The following is a 19,570-nucleotide window of genomic DNA, read 5'->3' on the forward strand; positions in this document are numbered from 1 at the left end:
TTTCCTTTTTGTGAACAGAAAAGATATGTGGCACAGACACAGAACATGTCTAGAGGATCATGAACTGCATTTATATAAGGCTTTTCCTGCCTGAGATGGCATTAATATTTTCATGCTGTTATTTGCTTTACCTTACATTTGACAGAATATGCAGGCTTTATTCATTAACATCAAATTTCATTTTTTCAGTTCTTCTTATATCAGATGATTTCATCCTGCTTCTTCTTCAAGCACAGACATTGTTTCCTCACAGAATTAATTCTTCAACTGAAAGATAGCTTCAAAAACTGGGTAATGTAGTAGTATATTCCCATCTTAGAAATAAGAATTTCAGTGGAGGATTTTTAATAATGTCTTGCAGAGATTTGCAACAGTGAGGGGTCCTTGATGCTTTCTGAGTTTGGTTGTTTTTGTTGCAGACATTTCATTACCCAAACTAGGTAACATCATTACAGTAGTGCCCTAATGGGAGAAGTTATCTATTTAAGTGATAAATAGATATAATGTGAATATTCCCTAGCTACAATATTCCAGTTTTAATTAGAACAGTGACATTGAGTAAGGGATGTGCTATTTTTTCTTTGAAATTGATATTTTGGGTTTTAATATAACCTCAGATTAAATACAGGCCTGAAAAGGGAACCTAAATTCTTTTTCAACTCACATTTTCAACCCCAAGGCTGTGTGCTCTCCCCACTTCTCTTCTCTCTGTATACCAATGACTGCATCTCCAATGATCCATTTGTTAAGCTACTGAAGTTCGCAGATGACACAACAGTGATTGGTCTCATTCGAGACAATGACGAATCCGCATATAGACGAGAGGTCGAACGACTAGCCTTGTGGTGCAACCAAAACAATCTGGAACTGAACACACTCAAAACCGTAGAAATGGTGGTAGACTTTAGGAAAAACCCTTCCATACTTCCACCTCTCACAATACTTGACAACACAGTATCAACAGTAGAAACCTTCAAATTTCTGGGTTCTATCATATCGCAAGATCTCAAATGGACAGCTAACATCAAAAACATCATTAAAAAAGGACAACAAAGAATGTTCTTTCTGCGCCAACTCAGTAAGCTCAAACTGCCCAAGGAGTTGCTGATCCAATTCTACAGAGGAATTATTGAGTCTGTCATTTGCACCTCTATAACTGTCTGGTTCAGTTCTGCAACCCAACAAGAAAAACACAGACTTCAGAGGATAATTAGAACTGCAGAAAAAATAATTGCTACCAACCTGCCTTCCATTGAGGACCTGTATACTGCACGAATCAAGAATAGGGCCGTGAAAATATTTGCAGATCCCTCGCATCCTGGACATAAACTGTTTCAACTCCTACCCTCAAAACGACGCTATAGAGCACTGCACACCAGAACAACTAGACACAAGAACAGTTTTTTCCCGAAGGCCATCACTCTGCTAAACAAATAATTCCCTCAACACTGTCAGACTATTTACTGAATCTGCACTACTATTAATCGTTTCATAGTTCCCATCACCAATCTCTTTCCACTTATGACTGTATGACTATAACTTGTTGCTGGCAATCCTTATGATTTATATTGCTATATTGATCATCAATTGTGTTGTAAATGTTGTACCTTGATGAACGTATCTTTTCTTTTATGTACACTGAGAGCATATGCACCAAGACAAATTCCTTGTGTGTCCAATCACACTTGGCCAATAAAAATTCTATTCTATTCTATTCTATTCTATTTGCAATAGCTGCAGATTGAAATATGAGTTAGTCCTGGAAAATGGCAATAGAATGGAAGCAGGAAAAAGATCAAACACTTCCCTCCCCTCCACACCTCCTAATGTTGCTTTTCAACTTACCTGCATCTGCTTAATTTTTAAGACAACAAATACCCAATTTTAAAAATAAATAATATATATATATATATATATACTAATATATTAAAAACTAATATACTAAAATACATATTACATTTTTTTCAAAAGAATCTGTTCACTTGTCCTGTGAAAGGATGTTGCAGCCCCTTCAGTCTAGAATAGCTTCCCAAGAGAAGGTAGATTGACACCTAACCCATTGACCTTCAAAGGCCATTTAAACAATGCTGTTTTGCAGAGCTTTTGATATCCACTAAGTGCCAGTGGGATGAAGTCCCAGTGCCTATTTAATTGATTTACTGCTGAATAATGTTGTTTGTTTACTTTGTTTATGGTTTTATTGTGAACTGCTGGGAGTTATTTGAAGCACAGCTGTACAGGTAATCCTTAACTTACAGCAGTTTGTTTAGAGACCGTTTAAAAGTCTGAAGATCACGTGAAGTGTTAGTGCCACTTTATAATGCCTTGGTAAGGCCACACTTGGAATACTGCATTCAGTTTTGGTCACCGTGATGTAAACAAGATGCTGAGACGCTAGAAAGAGTACAGAGAAGAGCAACAAAGATGATTAGGGGACTGGAGGCTAAAACATATGAAGAACGGTTGCAGGAACTGGGTATGTCTAGTTTAATAAAAAGAAGGACTAGGGGAGACATGATAGCTGTGTTCCAATATCTCAAAGGTTGCCACAAAGAAGAGGGAGTCATGCTGTTCTCCAAAGCACCTGAGGGTAGAACAAGAAGCAATGGGTGGAAACTGATCAAGGAAAGAAGCAACTTAGAACTAAGGAGAAATTTCCTGACAGTTAGAACAATTAATAAGTGGAATGACTTGCCTGCAGAAGTTGTGAATGCTCCAACACTGGAAATTTTTAAGAAAATGTTGGATAACCATCTATCTGAGATGGTGTAAGGTTTCCTGCCTGGGCAGGGGGCTGGACTAGAAGGCCTCCAAGGTCCCTTCCAACTCTGTTGTTGTTATTGTTATTATTGTTGTTAAAGTTACAATGGCACTGTAAAAAGTAAATTATGACCATTTTTCACATGACAATTACAGCATCCCCATGGTCACATGATTTACAGTCGGATGTTTGATAAGTGGTTCATGTTTATGATGGTTGCAGTGTCCCAGGTTTATGTGATTCTCTCTTGTGACCTTCTGACAAGCAAAGACAATGAGGAAGCCAGATTCACTTAACAGCTGTGTACTTAATTTAACAACTGCAGTGATTCACTTAACAAACATGGCAAGAAAAGTTGTAAAATGGGGCAAAACTCACTTAAGAAATTTCTCATTTAAAAACATAAATTTTGGGCTCAATTATGGCTGTAAGTCGAGGACTACCTCTACAGAGATACCAAGAATAAATAAATTCTCATAAAATAAAAATCAATTCAAAGAGTGATTTTGCACATAGGTGCAAGGTGAAATTAAAAGCAACCAGCCAATGCTTGGGCATTTGCTCAACCTAGTTCAATTCCTACAGTTGGAAACCTGAGCATTGTCAGACAAATAGGTGTTTTTTGTCTGTTGGCTACTTAGCTGACTGTTTTCTTTGTTTATAAAATCTGTATATTTTAAGAAATAAGTGAAAAAGAAAATGGACAGCCAAGGCAGTCAGACAACACCCTTCTTCACAGTGCCAATGCTCTAACCCTTCATGTAACTCTGCCATCTGATGCCCAGACTTCAAATATTAATGCAATGCTAATTGTAACTTCCTAACCCCCACCCCTTCTGCTGCGACTGATACACAGTACATGTTATGTCTATCTCCCGGAAGAATGATGAATTCTCTAGCTTTGTTTATTTCTTTCATATTCACTGGTTTGTTTAGAATTTCTGATCTTCCTAAAACTGGATCTAGGCAGAGAAAACAATATTTGCCTCATCTTCTTTCTTCTCTCCCAAATGGACTCCATAAACAAATGGCAATGCAAGACAGGTATGTAAATCTTTGGCCATGCCCCCAGTTCTACCTAGCTGTGATACGCCCTGACAATGTTTCTTTGCTTTTCAGGCAATACGTTGTTTTCATTTTGTTCCGACCTAAAATGAAAGACAGTCTTAAATCATGCATTAAGGGAAATTAGATGATTGGCAGAGACTTGGAAAGAATCAAAAGAAGGATAGGGACCAGTAATGGGGACAGTCAATTTTCAACTGGTGTTGCTTTCTGCCCAATGAAGGGCAGATAGATAACACTTTAACTCAACAGTGAGACAAGACCACAAAATTTGAGAAAATCCCATAATTAGTGTCATCTTTTCTGCCTGCTGGAGCACAAACACTATGAGTTTTTCTAGGGGGAGATGTATCTCTGCTCAGAGATGTACCAGCGGCCAAGAAATGCATGTCTGTCTCAGAATATATAAATCTCATGGGGTGAGTTCTGCTACCTCATTTTGTTTTGTTCCTCTGTTAGGGTTCCCTGATATCAGATAATGCATTTCCATTAATTGGACGGGAGAATATTGAGACTTTTTTTTAAAGGTGAACAGTAACATTATATTACTAGGGGTAATACTAACCACCCAAAGTTACCTTGTGGTAAGATAGGTGATCAATAAATTTAATAAATAAATGGTAAGTTACCTCATTATATGATAATTGTTCACCTCAAGTCAAGGTGAATTTTTTGGTTACACAACCACCATCGTCTTCTGGATTGTTTTTCAATTTCCCAATCTAGTCTATATCCTTCGTTTTGCTCAATAGTTTCCCATCCAATTACTAACTAGGGCCAACAAGGGGAGAAAGATAAGGGTGGAGTTATTAGATTTTTTTTGGGGGGGGGGTATCTTTGTAAGCCACCCGGAATTACTGAGAGTGAGTTGAGTGGCCATATAAAAATTCTTAATAAATAAAAAAGCTTAGCTTCCAAGATCAAAGGCAACATTATATTGAAATACTGGTAACAAGCAAATACATTTCAAACTAATTGATTAATCAGGTTTTTAAAAGACAGATGATTGGTCAACTAAACATTTAAAACTTTTTAATAGACTGAATATAAAATAGATTTAAATACACTACCCAGTCTTATATGATAAATAGAATACCCATTCCATGCCTTAAAATCTTCATTCACTGAGGATATACTTATACTGGGCATATCTGACTACAAAAAGTTTGTGAAAACTAAACCCTATTCATCTATTTTTTGTGCCTAGATGTAGAAACCTCAGGGACTGAATTGGCAGCACAGAGAAGGTACTTGTAAACAATATTTAAACCAACAAGCCATATGCTCAGGGTAAGCAGCAGTGCATCTGAAGGTGTCTTTGAGACTGACTTTTGGTTTCTCATAGAAGGTATAACTACATTTTTCTGTACTCAGGAATAAGAAGAGAAAGCAAACTATGTGTTTGTCTCTTTGTCACATTAGGACAATGAACAATATTGTTCTAACAGTGAAGAAGCTCAAGTTTTCAAAGTCAAAGCACTGAAGCAAAAGAACACCAATATTGATCAAATACTAAGAATTAGAAATTATCTGCAGATATTGAATGGAAACACAATTATGGAGAATAGCCAGGTAATAGCTATATCGGTGGGCTTTGGGTCTTATAAGCTTTTTTGGGGATTCTTTATTTCATTTTTTTAATTATTTATGAAATTTATGTGTGTGTAGTTGTATGTAGATGTTAATATTGCCTTGATCTCTCAAGCAAGATTAGACATACAGTAGTTCTTAATTAAATGAGTTATTTGTGGTACAGAGGCAAGTAAGGTCTGGAAGTTTTTATTCTGATCCATCTTCGAATTGCTTTAGAAATTCTGGAGAGTTGCTATTTGTGCCTGAGTGCATGTCTCCGTGGATGTCTCTGAAAAGAATCTTGGTTTGTCCAGATGTATTGGATTATAACTCTCTCATTCCTTTATCATTATTTGCTATGCTAAGCTGATTGAAATAGAAGTCCCAACTTCCATTTAAGGAAGGTTTAAGGTTTCTTCATAGAAAATCAACAAACTACTTTTATATTTCCAAAGACAAATGCTTGCTCTATTCTGAGATAGAATAGGCAATGAAATATTGTTGGTCAACTATAAGTTAGGCATCAATCATTTAGAAAGAAGCTTACTACACTCTTCAAAGATAACCCAGTGAGTAAAGTTACACAGGTACTTTTTCTATTAAACTTAATTACTATCAAATATAATTGATAAACATGGCAGAAAGACATTGAACTCTATCACATAAAGGGAAAATCCTGTCTCTATTCCTGGATGTATTCATATCAAGGATCTTCAGAAAATCATGTGTACTTAGAACAATATATTACAAGCATACAAATTATCTTCTTCTAAACTTCCAAGAAGGAGGTTGTTCCTATGCTATGTCTCTGCTGCAGAAAGAATACACATACTCATATTTTTGTCTTCTTCATTGCACTATGAGTGAGTTCACAATGCAAAACCAACTCTCCACCTCATAACCATTGTATATATACAAATGGCATGCCAAATTGACTCTCCCTTGGGAATGGGCAGCCAACTGGTAGTGTACTAGAGCTCGGAAAATTCTTTTAAAAATAATAAAGAAGTAAATGACAGGGAGAGCAATGGATATGACCCCAATTCCAACCAACTCCATAATAAACAGATTTCTCAATGTTCTCCCTGTCATGTCTAAACATTTCATCAGAGTTATAATAGGGTCATGTACAAATTAGGAATGAAACAGAAAGTGCAAACATAGTTCTTTTTTTCAGCATATGTTCACCAAACACCTAAAACAGAACTAATATGAGAACGTGAAAAAAATAAAGTCCAAATTAAGCAACTGCAAACTGATCTATTTTCATTCCATATTAATTGTTCATATTGAATAAAATGAATAAAATATAATAAATAAATAATGAAAAAAATAAAAAATATATAATTAAAAAAAAACCTAAGAGCACTAGCTGTACATTTCATCATATGATTATGAATATGCCAGTTGTCCCAGGACATTCCCACATCACAGCTCTACCAGGTTAAGGTCAGTTTATTTATTTTATTTATTTATTTATTTTGTCACAATGGTATATATAAGCATAAGCATAAAATAATTATATGAATATAAGCATATATATAAGTATAAGCATGAAATAATTATACGAGTTGGATACAATCAAGGGGAACATTAGGACAGGAATGGTAGGCACGTTGGTGCTCTTATGCACGCCCCTTACAGACCTCTTAGGAATGGGGTGAGGTCAATAGTAGATAGTCTTTGGTTAAAGCTTTGGGGATTTTGACCTTTTAAAAATATATTTAAAAATAAAAATTTTAAATAAGGTCAATTCTTGACCTTTGATTCCTAAGATACTGATATTTTTGAAAACTGAGTTGATTCTTTTCTGATTCAGTGTTGGTATATTTGAAACTATACTGAAAGAAATATTTCTTTGGAATTCTGTTATTTTGAGGAACTTATCAATTTCTTCATTTATAGAATTTTTTAATGTTAGGAAGCCTCTCAGGCTTTAGGCCTTAGCTGCCTTAGTATGATTTTCAAGGGAAAAGGTGTTTTATTATTTTATTTTTATTTTATTTATTTAAATTTTTATACCGCCCTTCTCCCGAAGGACTCAGGGCGGTGCACAGCCAAGTCATAAAAAACAGCACAATATACAATTAAAACAAGAACTTAAAACGAGCATAATTCATAAATGGCCGGAATTAAAACAATCAAATTTAAAACCCTTAAAATTTATAAATAATAACCCAGATTAAAATTATTTAAAATTAAAAATTTTAACAGTTTTGGTGCTCATATTTTTTGTGCTTGGTCAGACAACTATACACAACAAATATTTATTGTTGTATTTGATTTATTTCATTTATTTCCTGCCTTTGTTCTGAGTGTTCAGGGCACATTTCCCTAATTTTATTTCCTTCAACAATCCTGTGAAGTAAATAGTACTTGGAGAGACTGATTGTTCTAAAGAAGCTTGCTGGGTTTTGTAGCTGACTGAAGATTTGAAACCAAACCTTCCTGGCCCAGGTGAACTAGCTTAATTGCTACAGTACAATGACATGGATCAGTGAACTGCACATGCAAGCAATTCGTTTTATTTTCCTTTGGAGTACAGGTGTCAAACTCACTGTGTCACGTTGCTGTCACATGATGTATCGTGATTTCCCCCCCCCCTTTGCGGAGCTCTGGTGCGCATGGCCTGTGGGTGATGCATCCAGCCTGCAGGCCACCAGTTTGACACCCCTGCCCAGGATTAGGAAATTTCCATTTCTTCAGGGGCTGTCCTTCTGATTTTTACATTTTTTAAAAACTTGTTCTCTGTATTGTACAGTCAGGGATGATATTGTCTCAAAACTGCTTTTGAGAGACTGGGAAGTGGAAGTCCTAGTGAAATATCCAATGCCAGGATAAAACTCTTGTGAAGATTGTCCCCAGTATGATGGTCTCTACAATTCATTTGGAATACCACAGTCTTCCTTGTTTTATATTGTTAACATAAAACCTTTTGATACATCATGTCTGAAAAGCCAACCTCTTCTTAACTGTAAATTTCATGATCTAAAAACACAAAAAAGAGTTCTTATTAGTCAGGTGCCAGTTATTAGATTGTTAAATTTAATCCTGAATTCTGAGTATTTTACTCAGAAATTTAACATAGGCTGGTAAGGTTTTTACCCAACACCTTTTAAAAAAGCTTAACATGTTCCTGAGCAGAATGCTTGAGTCCTCCAATTCCTTCCTTCCTTTTACTGCATCCACTGTCAAAACAGCTTTCTTTCAATTTTTTATTTTATCTATTGCTCAACAGTCGAATAAATTATTCTTGAATATTATTAAGGTTTCATTTTTATTAATAGGTTTTCTGCCTGATAATTTTTTTAAAGTCTATTAAAGATAAATTGAGTCCATTGAAGATAAATAAATCTCTAAAGTAACCAAAGATTCACAGTAGAATTCTCAAAGACTGTCCATTGAGTGCTTATCTTTCAATCTGTCTCATATTTTTTGTGTTTCTTTGGCTTTCCTATAATCTTTCTTGGTGATTTCTTCTAGCTAAACTTCTAAATTGTATTTTTTTTTAAATGTTGCAAGGTCATGCTATTTGGCTAATCAAACATAGATTTTCAGAAAAGATAAAGCTAACCTACACATTTTAGTTTTCTGTTCTGTTCCTTTCCTTAATCTTAATTTCTTGAGAAAATTTTGTTATAACTTTTTACTTATATAACTGTTTAAACTATTTGAGCAGCCATTGTGAGGTGTTCTTAAACTTTGAAATAGTTGTCCCTATATAGGGTAGAAAAACGAAGACACAAAATACCATATCAAAGCTAGACAGTCTGGGAGCGCTGGATCTTGATGCATTGGTGCCTACCCATGATGAGCAAGGCTTCTGTATCCCAGAATGGAAACGGCAAGTGATGGTCCGAAAATTACAGGCTCAAGTAACATCTGAAGAAGAGGTGGACAAGAAGGTATTTCACTCAGCTAATAGAATAAAAAGTGCCTCTTCATTTCTTTTCTAACTCATATTTATTTATTTATAATTCCAGTTGAATATTTTGTTTTGATCTCATTATGTTGAAAACTACCGTATATACTCGAGTATAAGCCGAGTTTTTCAGCACGTTTTTTGTGCTGAAAAACGTCCCCTCGGCTTATACTCGGGTCTATACGGCTTATACTCGAGTTTTGTTTTTTTAAGCCCCTCGGCTTATACTCGAGTATATACGGCTTATACTCGAGTTTGCTTTTTTTTTTTTTCACATTTTACCCGGCGGAAGCCCTGCCGGTGCAGTGAGAGGGCGGGGCGGGGGAGCCGCCAGCTTTCTCAGCTGAGGGAGGGAGGGTTTCCCCAACCGGTAGGTGCCTCATTTCCCACCCTCGGCTTATACTCGAGTCCCCAGTTTACCCCAGTTTTTGGGGTAAAATTGGGGACCTCGGCTTATACTCGGATCGGCTTATATTCGAGTATATACGGTACTTTTTTCCCCCAAATTCATGCAAGCTACAAGGTACTACAGAAATCATTAAATTTGTAGTGGGTAGGTGGTGGCTGGAATTACATCTTCTGCTTTTTTTGGGTGGAATATATTGTCCCTCTACTTAAGGATGCCTTAAAAACCTATATAATTTATAGTTACAAATAGAATTATGATGTAGGTAGACAAACATTTACTTAGATTCATTTCTTATATATATATATATATATATATATATATATATATATATATATATATATATATATATATATATATATATATATATATATATATATATATATATATAAATAATGAATCTTATATGAACCAAAAACCTACATACAAACACCCGTGAAAACCTCAGAAAACATATATATTTATTTATTTATTTATTTATTTATTTTATTTAATTTTTATACCGCCCTTCTCCCGAAGGACTCAGGGCGGTGTACAGGCAAAAGTAAGAACAACACAATATACAAATTAAAATACCATTTAAAAACTTATTAAATTAGCCTGAAATTAAAATTTTCCATACTAAAAACCCCATTTAAAATTAATAAAATTTCCCTTAAAACTAATTTAAGCCAGCCCCGCGCGGATAAAAAGATGTGTTTTTAGTTCGCGACGAAATGTCCGGAGGTCGGGTATTTGACGTAAACCCGGGGGAAGCTCATTCCAGAGTGTGGGTGCCCCCACAGAGAAGGCCCTTCCCCTGGGGGCCGCCAGCCGGCATTGTTTGGCGGACGGCACCCTGAGAAGTCCCTCTCTATGGGAGCGTACGGGTCGGTGGGAGGCATGTGGTAGCAGCAGGCGGTCCCGTAAGTACCCAGGTCCTAAGCCATGGAGCGCTTTAAAGGTCATAACCAACACCTTAAAGTGCACTCGGAAAGCCACAGGCAGCCAGTGCAGCCTGCGCAGGATCGGTGTTACATGGGAGCTACGTGTAGCTCCCTCTATAACCCGCAGCTGCATTCTGGACTAACTGAAGCCTCCGGCGCACTTCAAGGGAGCCCCATGTAGAGAGCATTACAGTAATCCAAGCGAGAGGTAACGGCGCATGAGTGACCGTGCATAAGGCATCCCGATCAAGGAAGGCGCAACTGCCGAACCAGGCGAACCTGGTGGAAGGCCCCTGAGACGGCCATCAAATGATCTTAAAACGACAGCCGATCGTCCAGGAGGACACCTAAGTTGCGCACCCTATCCTTTGGGGCCAATAACAGCCTCCAACAGCCAGCCGCGGCTGCAGCTGACTGAATCGGGGTGCCGGCATCCACAGCCACTCCGTCTTGGAGGGATTAAGCTTGAGCCTGTTTCTCCCCATCCAGACCCGTACGGCCTCCAAACACCGGGACAGCACTTCAACAACTTCATTGGGGTGGTCAGGGGTGGAAAAGTACAGCTGAGTGTCATCAGCGTACTGCTGGTATCTCACCCCGAAACCACTGATGATCTCACCCAACGGTTTCATGTAGATGTTGAACAGAAGGGGCGAGAGAATCGACCCCTGAGGGACCCCACAAGTGAGGCCCTCGCGGTCGACCTCTGCCCCCCTGTCAACACCGTCTGCCACCGGTCTGAGAGATAGGAGGGGAGCCACCCATATACGGTGCCTCCCACTCCCAACCCCCCCACCCGGCGCAGCAAGATACCATGGTCGATGGTATCGAACGCCGCTGAGAGGTCTAATAGGACCAGGGCAGAGGAATAACCCCTGTCCCGAGCCCTCCAGAGATCATCCACCAAAGCGACCAAAGCTGTCTCCGTGCTGTATCCGGGTCGGAAGCCGGACTGGAACGGGTCTAGATAGACGTCTTCATCCAGGTATTGAGGAAGCTGTCACGCCACGGCACTCTCTACAACCTTCGCAACAAAGCGAAGGTTGGAGACTGGACGATAATTACCCAAAACAGCTGGGTCCAGGGAAGGCTTCTTAAGGAGGGGTCTCACCACCGCCTCTTTCAAGGCGGCAGGGAAAACCCCTTCCAACAAAGAAGCGTTGATAATCCTCTGGAGCCAGCCTCGTGTCACCTCCTGAGTGGCCAGTACCAGCCAGGAAGGGCACGGGTCCAGTAAACATGTCGTGCCGTGAAGCCTCCCCAACAACCTGTCCACGTCCTCGGGAGCCACAGGGTCGAACTCATCCCAAATGGACTCAACAAGACGTGCCTCCTCTCCCTCGCTTGGATCATCCCAAATTCGATCCAGACCGTCCCTCAGCTGAGCGATTTTATCGTATAGATAACCGCTAAACTCCTCGGCTCGTCCCTGCAAAGGGTCATCCCGCACCTCCTGATGTAGGAGAATATATATATATATGTGTGTGTGTATAGGTATGTAGGTCTTGGCATTTTCAGGTCTTTTCCCGTGTAAGATTGAGAGTATCTTGGCGACGTTTCGACGAGGTCTCACTCATCATCTTCAGGCTGGTGTCTTCGGCTTCATGCTTCTCGAGCAAGAGTGGTCAGAGCTGCCATCTCTCTATAAAAACTGGTGGGGAGGTGGGGAGTGTTGCTGTGAGCGGGTTGGTTGGCTCTGTGGTTGCATCCTGATTGGTAGATGGAGTGGGTGTTTGCAGATTGGTCGGCTGAAGACACCAGCCTGAAGATGATGAGTGAGACTTTGTCGAAACGTCGCCAAGATACTCTCAACCTTACACTGGAAAAGACCTGAAAATGCCAAGACCTACATATATATATACATATAAATAACCAAAGACCTACATACAAACACCCGTGAAAACCTCAGAAAACAAATATTGCACCTCTACGGGGAGGAAATCCACCATCTACAGGACCTATGAAAAACTCGAAGTCCCAGGAGCTTCCATTTTATGTGACCTCGCATTCCTATGCAACTGCCAAGATCAAAATTTAATCCCCAAATGCTTCCAATTGAAATTCCACTCCAACTCTGCAGCCACCAAATGCATCCTAAAAAGAACAGAATTGGCCCTAATCAGAAATGAACTCCACACAAAAAGATTCCTCCTAGATCTCCTCACACTTCACCTCAAACTATTTATTTATTTATTTAATTAGATTTCTAGACCGCCCTTCTCCCGAAGGACTCAGGGCGGTGTACAGCCTTATTAAAACACATAGGTACACAATAAATTTAAAATACATTTAAAATGAAATATTTAACCGGCCAATTTAAAACTAAAAACGGTCAAACGACCGATATAAAACCCTAAACTATAAAATCACCATTAAAAACCCATAACTGAAAAAACTAACCCAGTCCAGCGCAGATAAATAAGTAAGTTTTGAGCTCGCGGCGAAAGGTTCGGAGGTCCGGAAGTTGACGAAGTCCTGGGGGGAGCTCGTTCCAGAGGGCGGGAGCCCCCACAGAGAAGGCCCTTCCCCTGGGTGTCGCCAGACGACACTGTCGCGCCGATGGCACCCTGAGGAGTCCCTCTCTGTGAGAGCGCACGGGTCGGTGAGAGGTATTCGGTAGCAGCAGGCGGTCCCGTAAGTAACCCGGCCCTATGCCATGGAGCGCTTTAAAGACGTTCACCAACACCTTGAAGCGCACCCAGAAGGCCACAGGTAGCCAGTGCAGCCTGCGCAGGATAGGTGTCACTCGGGAGCCACGAGGGGCTCCCTCTATCACCCGCGCAGCTGCATTCTGGACCAACTGCAGCCTCCGGATGCCCTTCAAGGGGGGCCCCATGTAGAGAGCATTGCAGTAGTCAGGCGAGGCGTCACAAGGCGTGGTGACTGTGCACAAGGCATCCCGGTCTAGAAAGGCGCAACTGGCGCACCAGGCGGACCTGGTGGAAAGCTCTCCTGGAGCGGCCGTCAAATGATCTTCAAAAGACAGCCGTGCATCCAGGAGAACGCCCAAATTACGCACCCTTTCCATCGGGGCCAATGACTCGCTCGACAGTCAGCCGCGGACTCAGCTGACTGTACCGGGATGCCGGCATCCACAGCCACTCCGTCTTGGAGGATTGAGCTTGAGCCTGTTTCTCCCCATCCAGACCCGTCGGCTTCCAGACACCGGGACAGCACTTGATAGCTTCATTGGGGTGGCCGGTGTGGAAAAGTACAGCTGGGTGTCATCAGCGTACAGCTGGTACCTCACACGAAGCCACTGATGATCTCACCCAGCGGCTTCATATAGATGTTGAACAGAAGGGCGAGAGAATCGACCCTGCGGCACCCACAAGTGAGGCGCGGGGTGACCTCTGCCCCCCCGTCAACACCGTCTGCGGCCGGTCGGAGAGATAGGAGGAGAACCACCGATAAACGGTGCCTCCCACTCCCAACCCCTCCAACCGGCGCAGCAGGATACCATGGTTGATGGTATCAAAAGCCGCTGAGAGGTCTAATAGGACCAGGGCAGAGGAATAACCCCTATCCCTGGCCCTCCAGAGATCATCCACCAACGCGACCAAAGCCGTCTCAGTGCTGTAACCGGGTCGGAAGCCGGACTGGAACGGGTCCAGATAGACAGTTTCCTCCAGGTGCAGGGGAAACTGATATGCCACCATACTCTCTACAACCTTTGCCGCGAAGCGAAGGTTGGAGACCGGACGATAATTACCGGTCTCAGCAACAAGATCCACCCCGCACTTTGGAACAAATCCAAACAACTCGCCGTCTGGAGAGCCGAAACACAGACCACCCTCAAGACAGACACACACACCAACAAACTCCGAAGACTACAAGAACACCAGAAACAAACCCCTCCACCCTCACAGCCACACATGAAACAAACAGTGCATAACATCTCAGATAGGATCCTCATCAAACCCAAAACCGATGTCCTTTCCAAAGGATTCAACTTTGCAGTTGCTCCAAAATACATCCCCACTGAAACCATTATATGCGGAGTTGAAACCAGCCTGACCAAAATCAACCCTGATGACGCTAACAGAATCAGACTTGAAATCACCAACATCCTCTGCACCAGCAAGCCACCCAAAAGCAATTTACCCAAAGAGGAACAGACAGCACTACTTAACCTGAAAGAAGACACCAGCATAATAATCCTACCAGCAGACTAAGGCAACGCCACGGTGGTTATGAACACATCTGACTACCAAACCAAATTAACCAACCTACTCCAAGACTCCACATACAAACCCCTAAACACAGACCCTACCACCTACCTAGAAAAAACCACTAGATCCAAAATAAAAGCGAAGAAATCCAGCAAAGAATCATTTCCAGAGAGAAATCATCCAGATGCCCTAAGCTCTATGGTCTCCCCAAGATACACAAAGAAGGAACCCCACTCAGACCCATAGTCAGCTCCATAGGCTCCCCTCTACAAAACCTAGCAGAATTTCTCACCAAACAACTACAGCCCTATGCAGAATCCATCACCTCACACGTAAAAAACTCATTCCAGTTCATAGAGATCATAAAGAAACAAAACTTACAGCCCAGCGATCTACTTGTGAGCTTCGATGTCATACCCCTCTTCACCCAAGTGCCAATCAAAGAAGCCTTAACAGCTATCCAAAACAAATATAACCCCCCCAAGCACATCCTAGATCTGACTAACCACTGCCTATCCAACACATACTTCATCTATAATGGACAAAAATACAAACAAACAGAAGGAGCACCCATGGAATCACCCCTCTCACCTGTCATTGCAAACCTCTATATGGAACACTTTGAAACCCAAGCTCTAGAAAAATCTGATCACAAACCCAAACTCTGGCTCAGATACGTAGATGACAACTTCATAATCTGGCCACATAGGAAAGAAAAACTGGACAACTTCCTCATACATCTCAACAGCCAACACCCCAAAATACAATTCACCATGGAAACAGAAGCTAACAACCAATTTCCCTTCCTGGATGTCTTAGTCTACAGGAAATCCAATGGCTCCCTAGGACACAACATCTACCAGAAGAAAACACACACAAACCACTATTTGCATGCATTCTCACACCACCACCCAGCACAGATCAACTCCGTAGCCAAGATACTCATCTCCAGAACAAAATGCTTAGCTGATGAACAACACCTAAAAACCGAACTACACACTCTCACTAACGTACTAACCTTCAATGGATTCCAAAGAAATAAGTTTACCAAACTAATCCATAAAGAAACCCCCACTAAAATCCAAGACAGAGAACAAGAAAATGGCAAAGCCCTCCTCCCATATATAAAAGGCACCACAGGCAGAATCAGCAAGATCCTCCACAAACACAACATCAAGACAGCATTCTGCCCAAACCGAAAAATATCCACCATCCTAAGAAACCCCAAAGACAAAATTGAGTTAGAAAATCAAGGAGTATATGAAATCCCATGCACCGCCTGCACCACCACATACATTGGACAAACCAATAGAAAAATAAGTGCATGCCTGACAGCACGCATTGAAGAACATAAAAACTCAGTCAGAAAAGAAGAACCAACTTCTTCCCTGGTCCAACACCTTAAAGCCACAGGACATAAAATTGACTTTAAAAAGACCAGAACTATCGCCAAAACTGAACACTTTAACAACAGAATAATCAGAGAAGCCATCGAGATAGAAAAACGCCCACACTGCATGAATAAACAAGATGATACCTCCCGCCTACCAGCCATTTGGAAACCCGCCCTTATCGACAAATGAGTCCCTAACATGAGGAATGATGCCAGACCACACCCACGAGGGCCACACAGCATGTCATCACCACACATCCACGCGGAAAGCAGACTCAAACCCATACCGATGATGAAGCACGACCACGGACCAGAAGCCAGACCGCAGCTGCATCATTAGCCATTTCAAACCCCTCCAATCCATACATGCAGCAGACTGACACCCACCATGAAGATGCAGCATGACCACAAACGATAATCCAAACAACAGCAATGCATCTCATCAACTCAAATCCTCCTGCAACTCAGACTAACCTGAGCACAACCAAGCTCCCACCCAAACAGAACACACACCCAACCAATCAGAACACACCTCCACCCAATCAGAACACAGCTAAGCTCCCAACCAATCAGTTCAAACCCACACTAGCAGTTAAAAGGAAGAAACAGCTGCGATCACACATTGCTCCTAGTAGCACGAAGCTGAAAACACCAGCCTGAAGATGACGAATGAGACTTCGTCGAAAAGTCGCCAAGACACTTCCAATTTTACGCGGGAGAAAACCCAAATAACCAAAGACTTACATACAAACACCTGCGAAAACCTCAGAAAACATATACATACATACATACATACATACATACATATATATACACTAATTCCATCTTCAGTTAAACAGTGTGTCATCCAGGCACAAATATCTTTGTAAAATGATAATCAAGATTTACAACAATAATTCTATAATATTAAAATGATAATATTAAACATAATAATAATAAAACTTACTTCTCTCTCTTAAAATATCTTCTATATTTCACTAAACCTTTTCTTTTGTTTCCCTGTTTCTAACTCCCATTTTTATTATCTAACCATTGATAAAATAAGTTCCATGTCATATAATATTCAGTTTGTTCTTTTTCACTTAGATTCATTTCTTATTGAGACATTAGATTATCTTAAAATATCTTCCAATTGCATACGTGGTGTGGTCAATAAGGCATGTTGACTCCAAATGTATCTAAGATGCTGTAACTCCACTAGTAATGTCCTTGAGGATTTGTTCATGGCAGGCTGAGAAGTTATGCCTTTAAGTGAACATGACTTGATACAATTTCTTCTTGTTTTCTTTTTTGCCCTGTCCAGAACAAAGGAAGCTGGGCACCAGATACTGATGTCTGGCAGTACTCACGGGATCACAAGGCTATCCTTGGCCCTTTTGGGGAACTACTAACAAATGATGATTTGCTGTACTTAGAGAACCAGGTTGAGAAGCTGCAGATTAAGAAGAAATACCAGGAGTTTAAAAATGAGCTGGGACACCTAACAGAAGAGCTACAGAGTGTTTTTCCATCTCCCATTATCAGTGTCACAGTTAACCCTCAGTTTCTTCAATCTTTCTCCCAGGATGACAACCAGGAGCTACTAGACTGGTGCAACCATGTGTCTGGAATAGTAAAAAATATGTCTCTACTTCTTAACGATATAAATAAAACCAAGAAAGAGAGGGCTATTGAGAAGTCAGGCAAAACAGTTTTTTTCCTAAGCGATTCAGCCAATAAAAAAATCATAGAAAGTAGTGTCTCTGTACAAAATCTGAGAGACAATTTTGAAAAACATAATCTTTTGAGTTACCACAAATCTTTTGAACCCCAAGTTTTGAAGAACATGTCCTTGCAACATGACACAAGCAAGGAGTCGACACTTCAAACATTATTTAGCATCTGTAAGACCAAAAGGCAATTAAGTGGTAGAGAACATAAGCTTGGAGATGTGGAAAGTGCCAGTGATTCCAACATCGTCTATAAGCAACTGTCCTCTAAAGCAGGTGGGAGCTGTGTGTCAATCACACAATCTGCCATCCTCCGAAAAGAACGAATTGTGCTACTTTTTCTAAGTCATTGGAAGAAGTCTGCATATGCTCCTTCTTTGAAACTGCTGACTAGGAAGACTCTAAGTACTCAGCAGCCTATAAAAGCAGGTCTTGTAGAGGTTATAGCAGAGTTCAGAAAACAGCAGGACCCTTTGCAGAACCCCTTGAAAGAAATGAAGAGATTTGTCCATTTAGTTCATCAGAGATATGCTATCAAGAAGTTAATCGGTCACTGGAAGGATGTCATTTCTCTGCTGCCATCTCAGGAGATCAGACGTCAAAGTCATGAACACACAATATATTCTCCAGAACAATTCTTACCCTATGTCAAGGGTAAGCCTACTGATTATAACAGTTTGAGTCTTGAGCTATTTATGCTTGGCTATTTCCATATCCTGGAGCTGGATCTAACACCTGAAGAACGTAAAGGAAGACATCTCCTTTGCTTTGAAGTTTTCAATCACCTGAGCAGACATCAGTGGGAAACAGTGCGTGCCTTTCACAAAGCAGTGATTGATGAGATTGCAGCAGGCAAAAGAAACTGGAAAGATAGTTTTGAAGATATCAAGGAACATTTTTTTGGTAATAACAACATGACTAAAACCACAGAGCTCCAAAGGCTGTCAATAGAAACAAATCCAACAATAACCAAAACGAAGATATCAGGTAGTGTTTTTGAGCCTGAAGAGCAGGTCTCAGGGAAATACTTTGAACTAGATAACTGCAGTAATGATGATATCTACTGTTACATTGACAGGAGTTTTGCTTTCTGGAAAGAAAAAGAAGCAGAGATCTTTAGCTTTAAAGGATCAGGACCTTTACATTAGTAATCTCTGTTGTAAGTAAGAATGATGTGTAGATTACCCAAAGAAGCAATATAGTTACTTCAGGGATATTGCTGGAATTATCAAACTTTTTGGGAATAACTAAGAAAAGTCTGCAAAATTCATGTTATGTAAACAACAACAACAAAATGACACAGCAAAAACTAAACTCCAGCTAGACTTTTGTTGTAAAGAACTATCAAATAAAAAGGTTTGGAGGGAAAGGAGAGAATGCTTTACCGTTCTTGCCAATTCCATCCTCTTTTCTTCAAAAACTTCTTGTATCCACCAGTTTTTCATCTCCCCTAGCCTTTGCAACCAACCTTTTACTTGCTTACTCAATTGCAACTCTGTCTGCATTACAGAAGCTACTGCTGTAGAAGGAAGGAACTAATCTGCCAAATAAACACAGGTATTTCCTCACAAAAGAGTTTTAAAAGGGTGCTTCATGTGGATATCTGACTAAGCAGAGTATCTTGTCAAAGATCCACACAATCCT

General features: G+C 40.4%; 1 protein-coding gene across 1 annotated transcript; it reads left to right on the plus strand.

The window, feature by feature from the left end:
* Positions 1–5,327: 5,327 nt before the first annotated feature.
* Positions 5,328–19,074, plus strand: ESPNL (espin like). The gene is made up of 3 exons (XM_058188431.1): positions 5,328–5,398; positions 9,124–9,303; positions 17,521–19,074. Exons 1-3 carry the CDS (start codon positions 5,384–5,386, stop codon positions 19,072–19,074), a joined length of 1,749 nt encoding a protein of 582 aa, XP_058044414.1. The 5' UTR covers positions 5,328–5,383.
* Positions 19,075–19,570: the final 496 nt, after the last annotated feature.

Source organism: Ahaetulla prasina, chromosome 6 (assembly GCF_028640845.1).
Source record: "Ahaetulla prasina isolate Xishuangbanna chromosome 6, ASM2864084v1, whole genome shotgun sequence".
Lineage (NCBI taxonomy): Eukaryota > Metazoa > Chordata > Lepidosauria > Squamata > Colubridae > Ahaetulla > Ahaetulla prasina.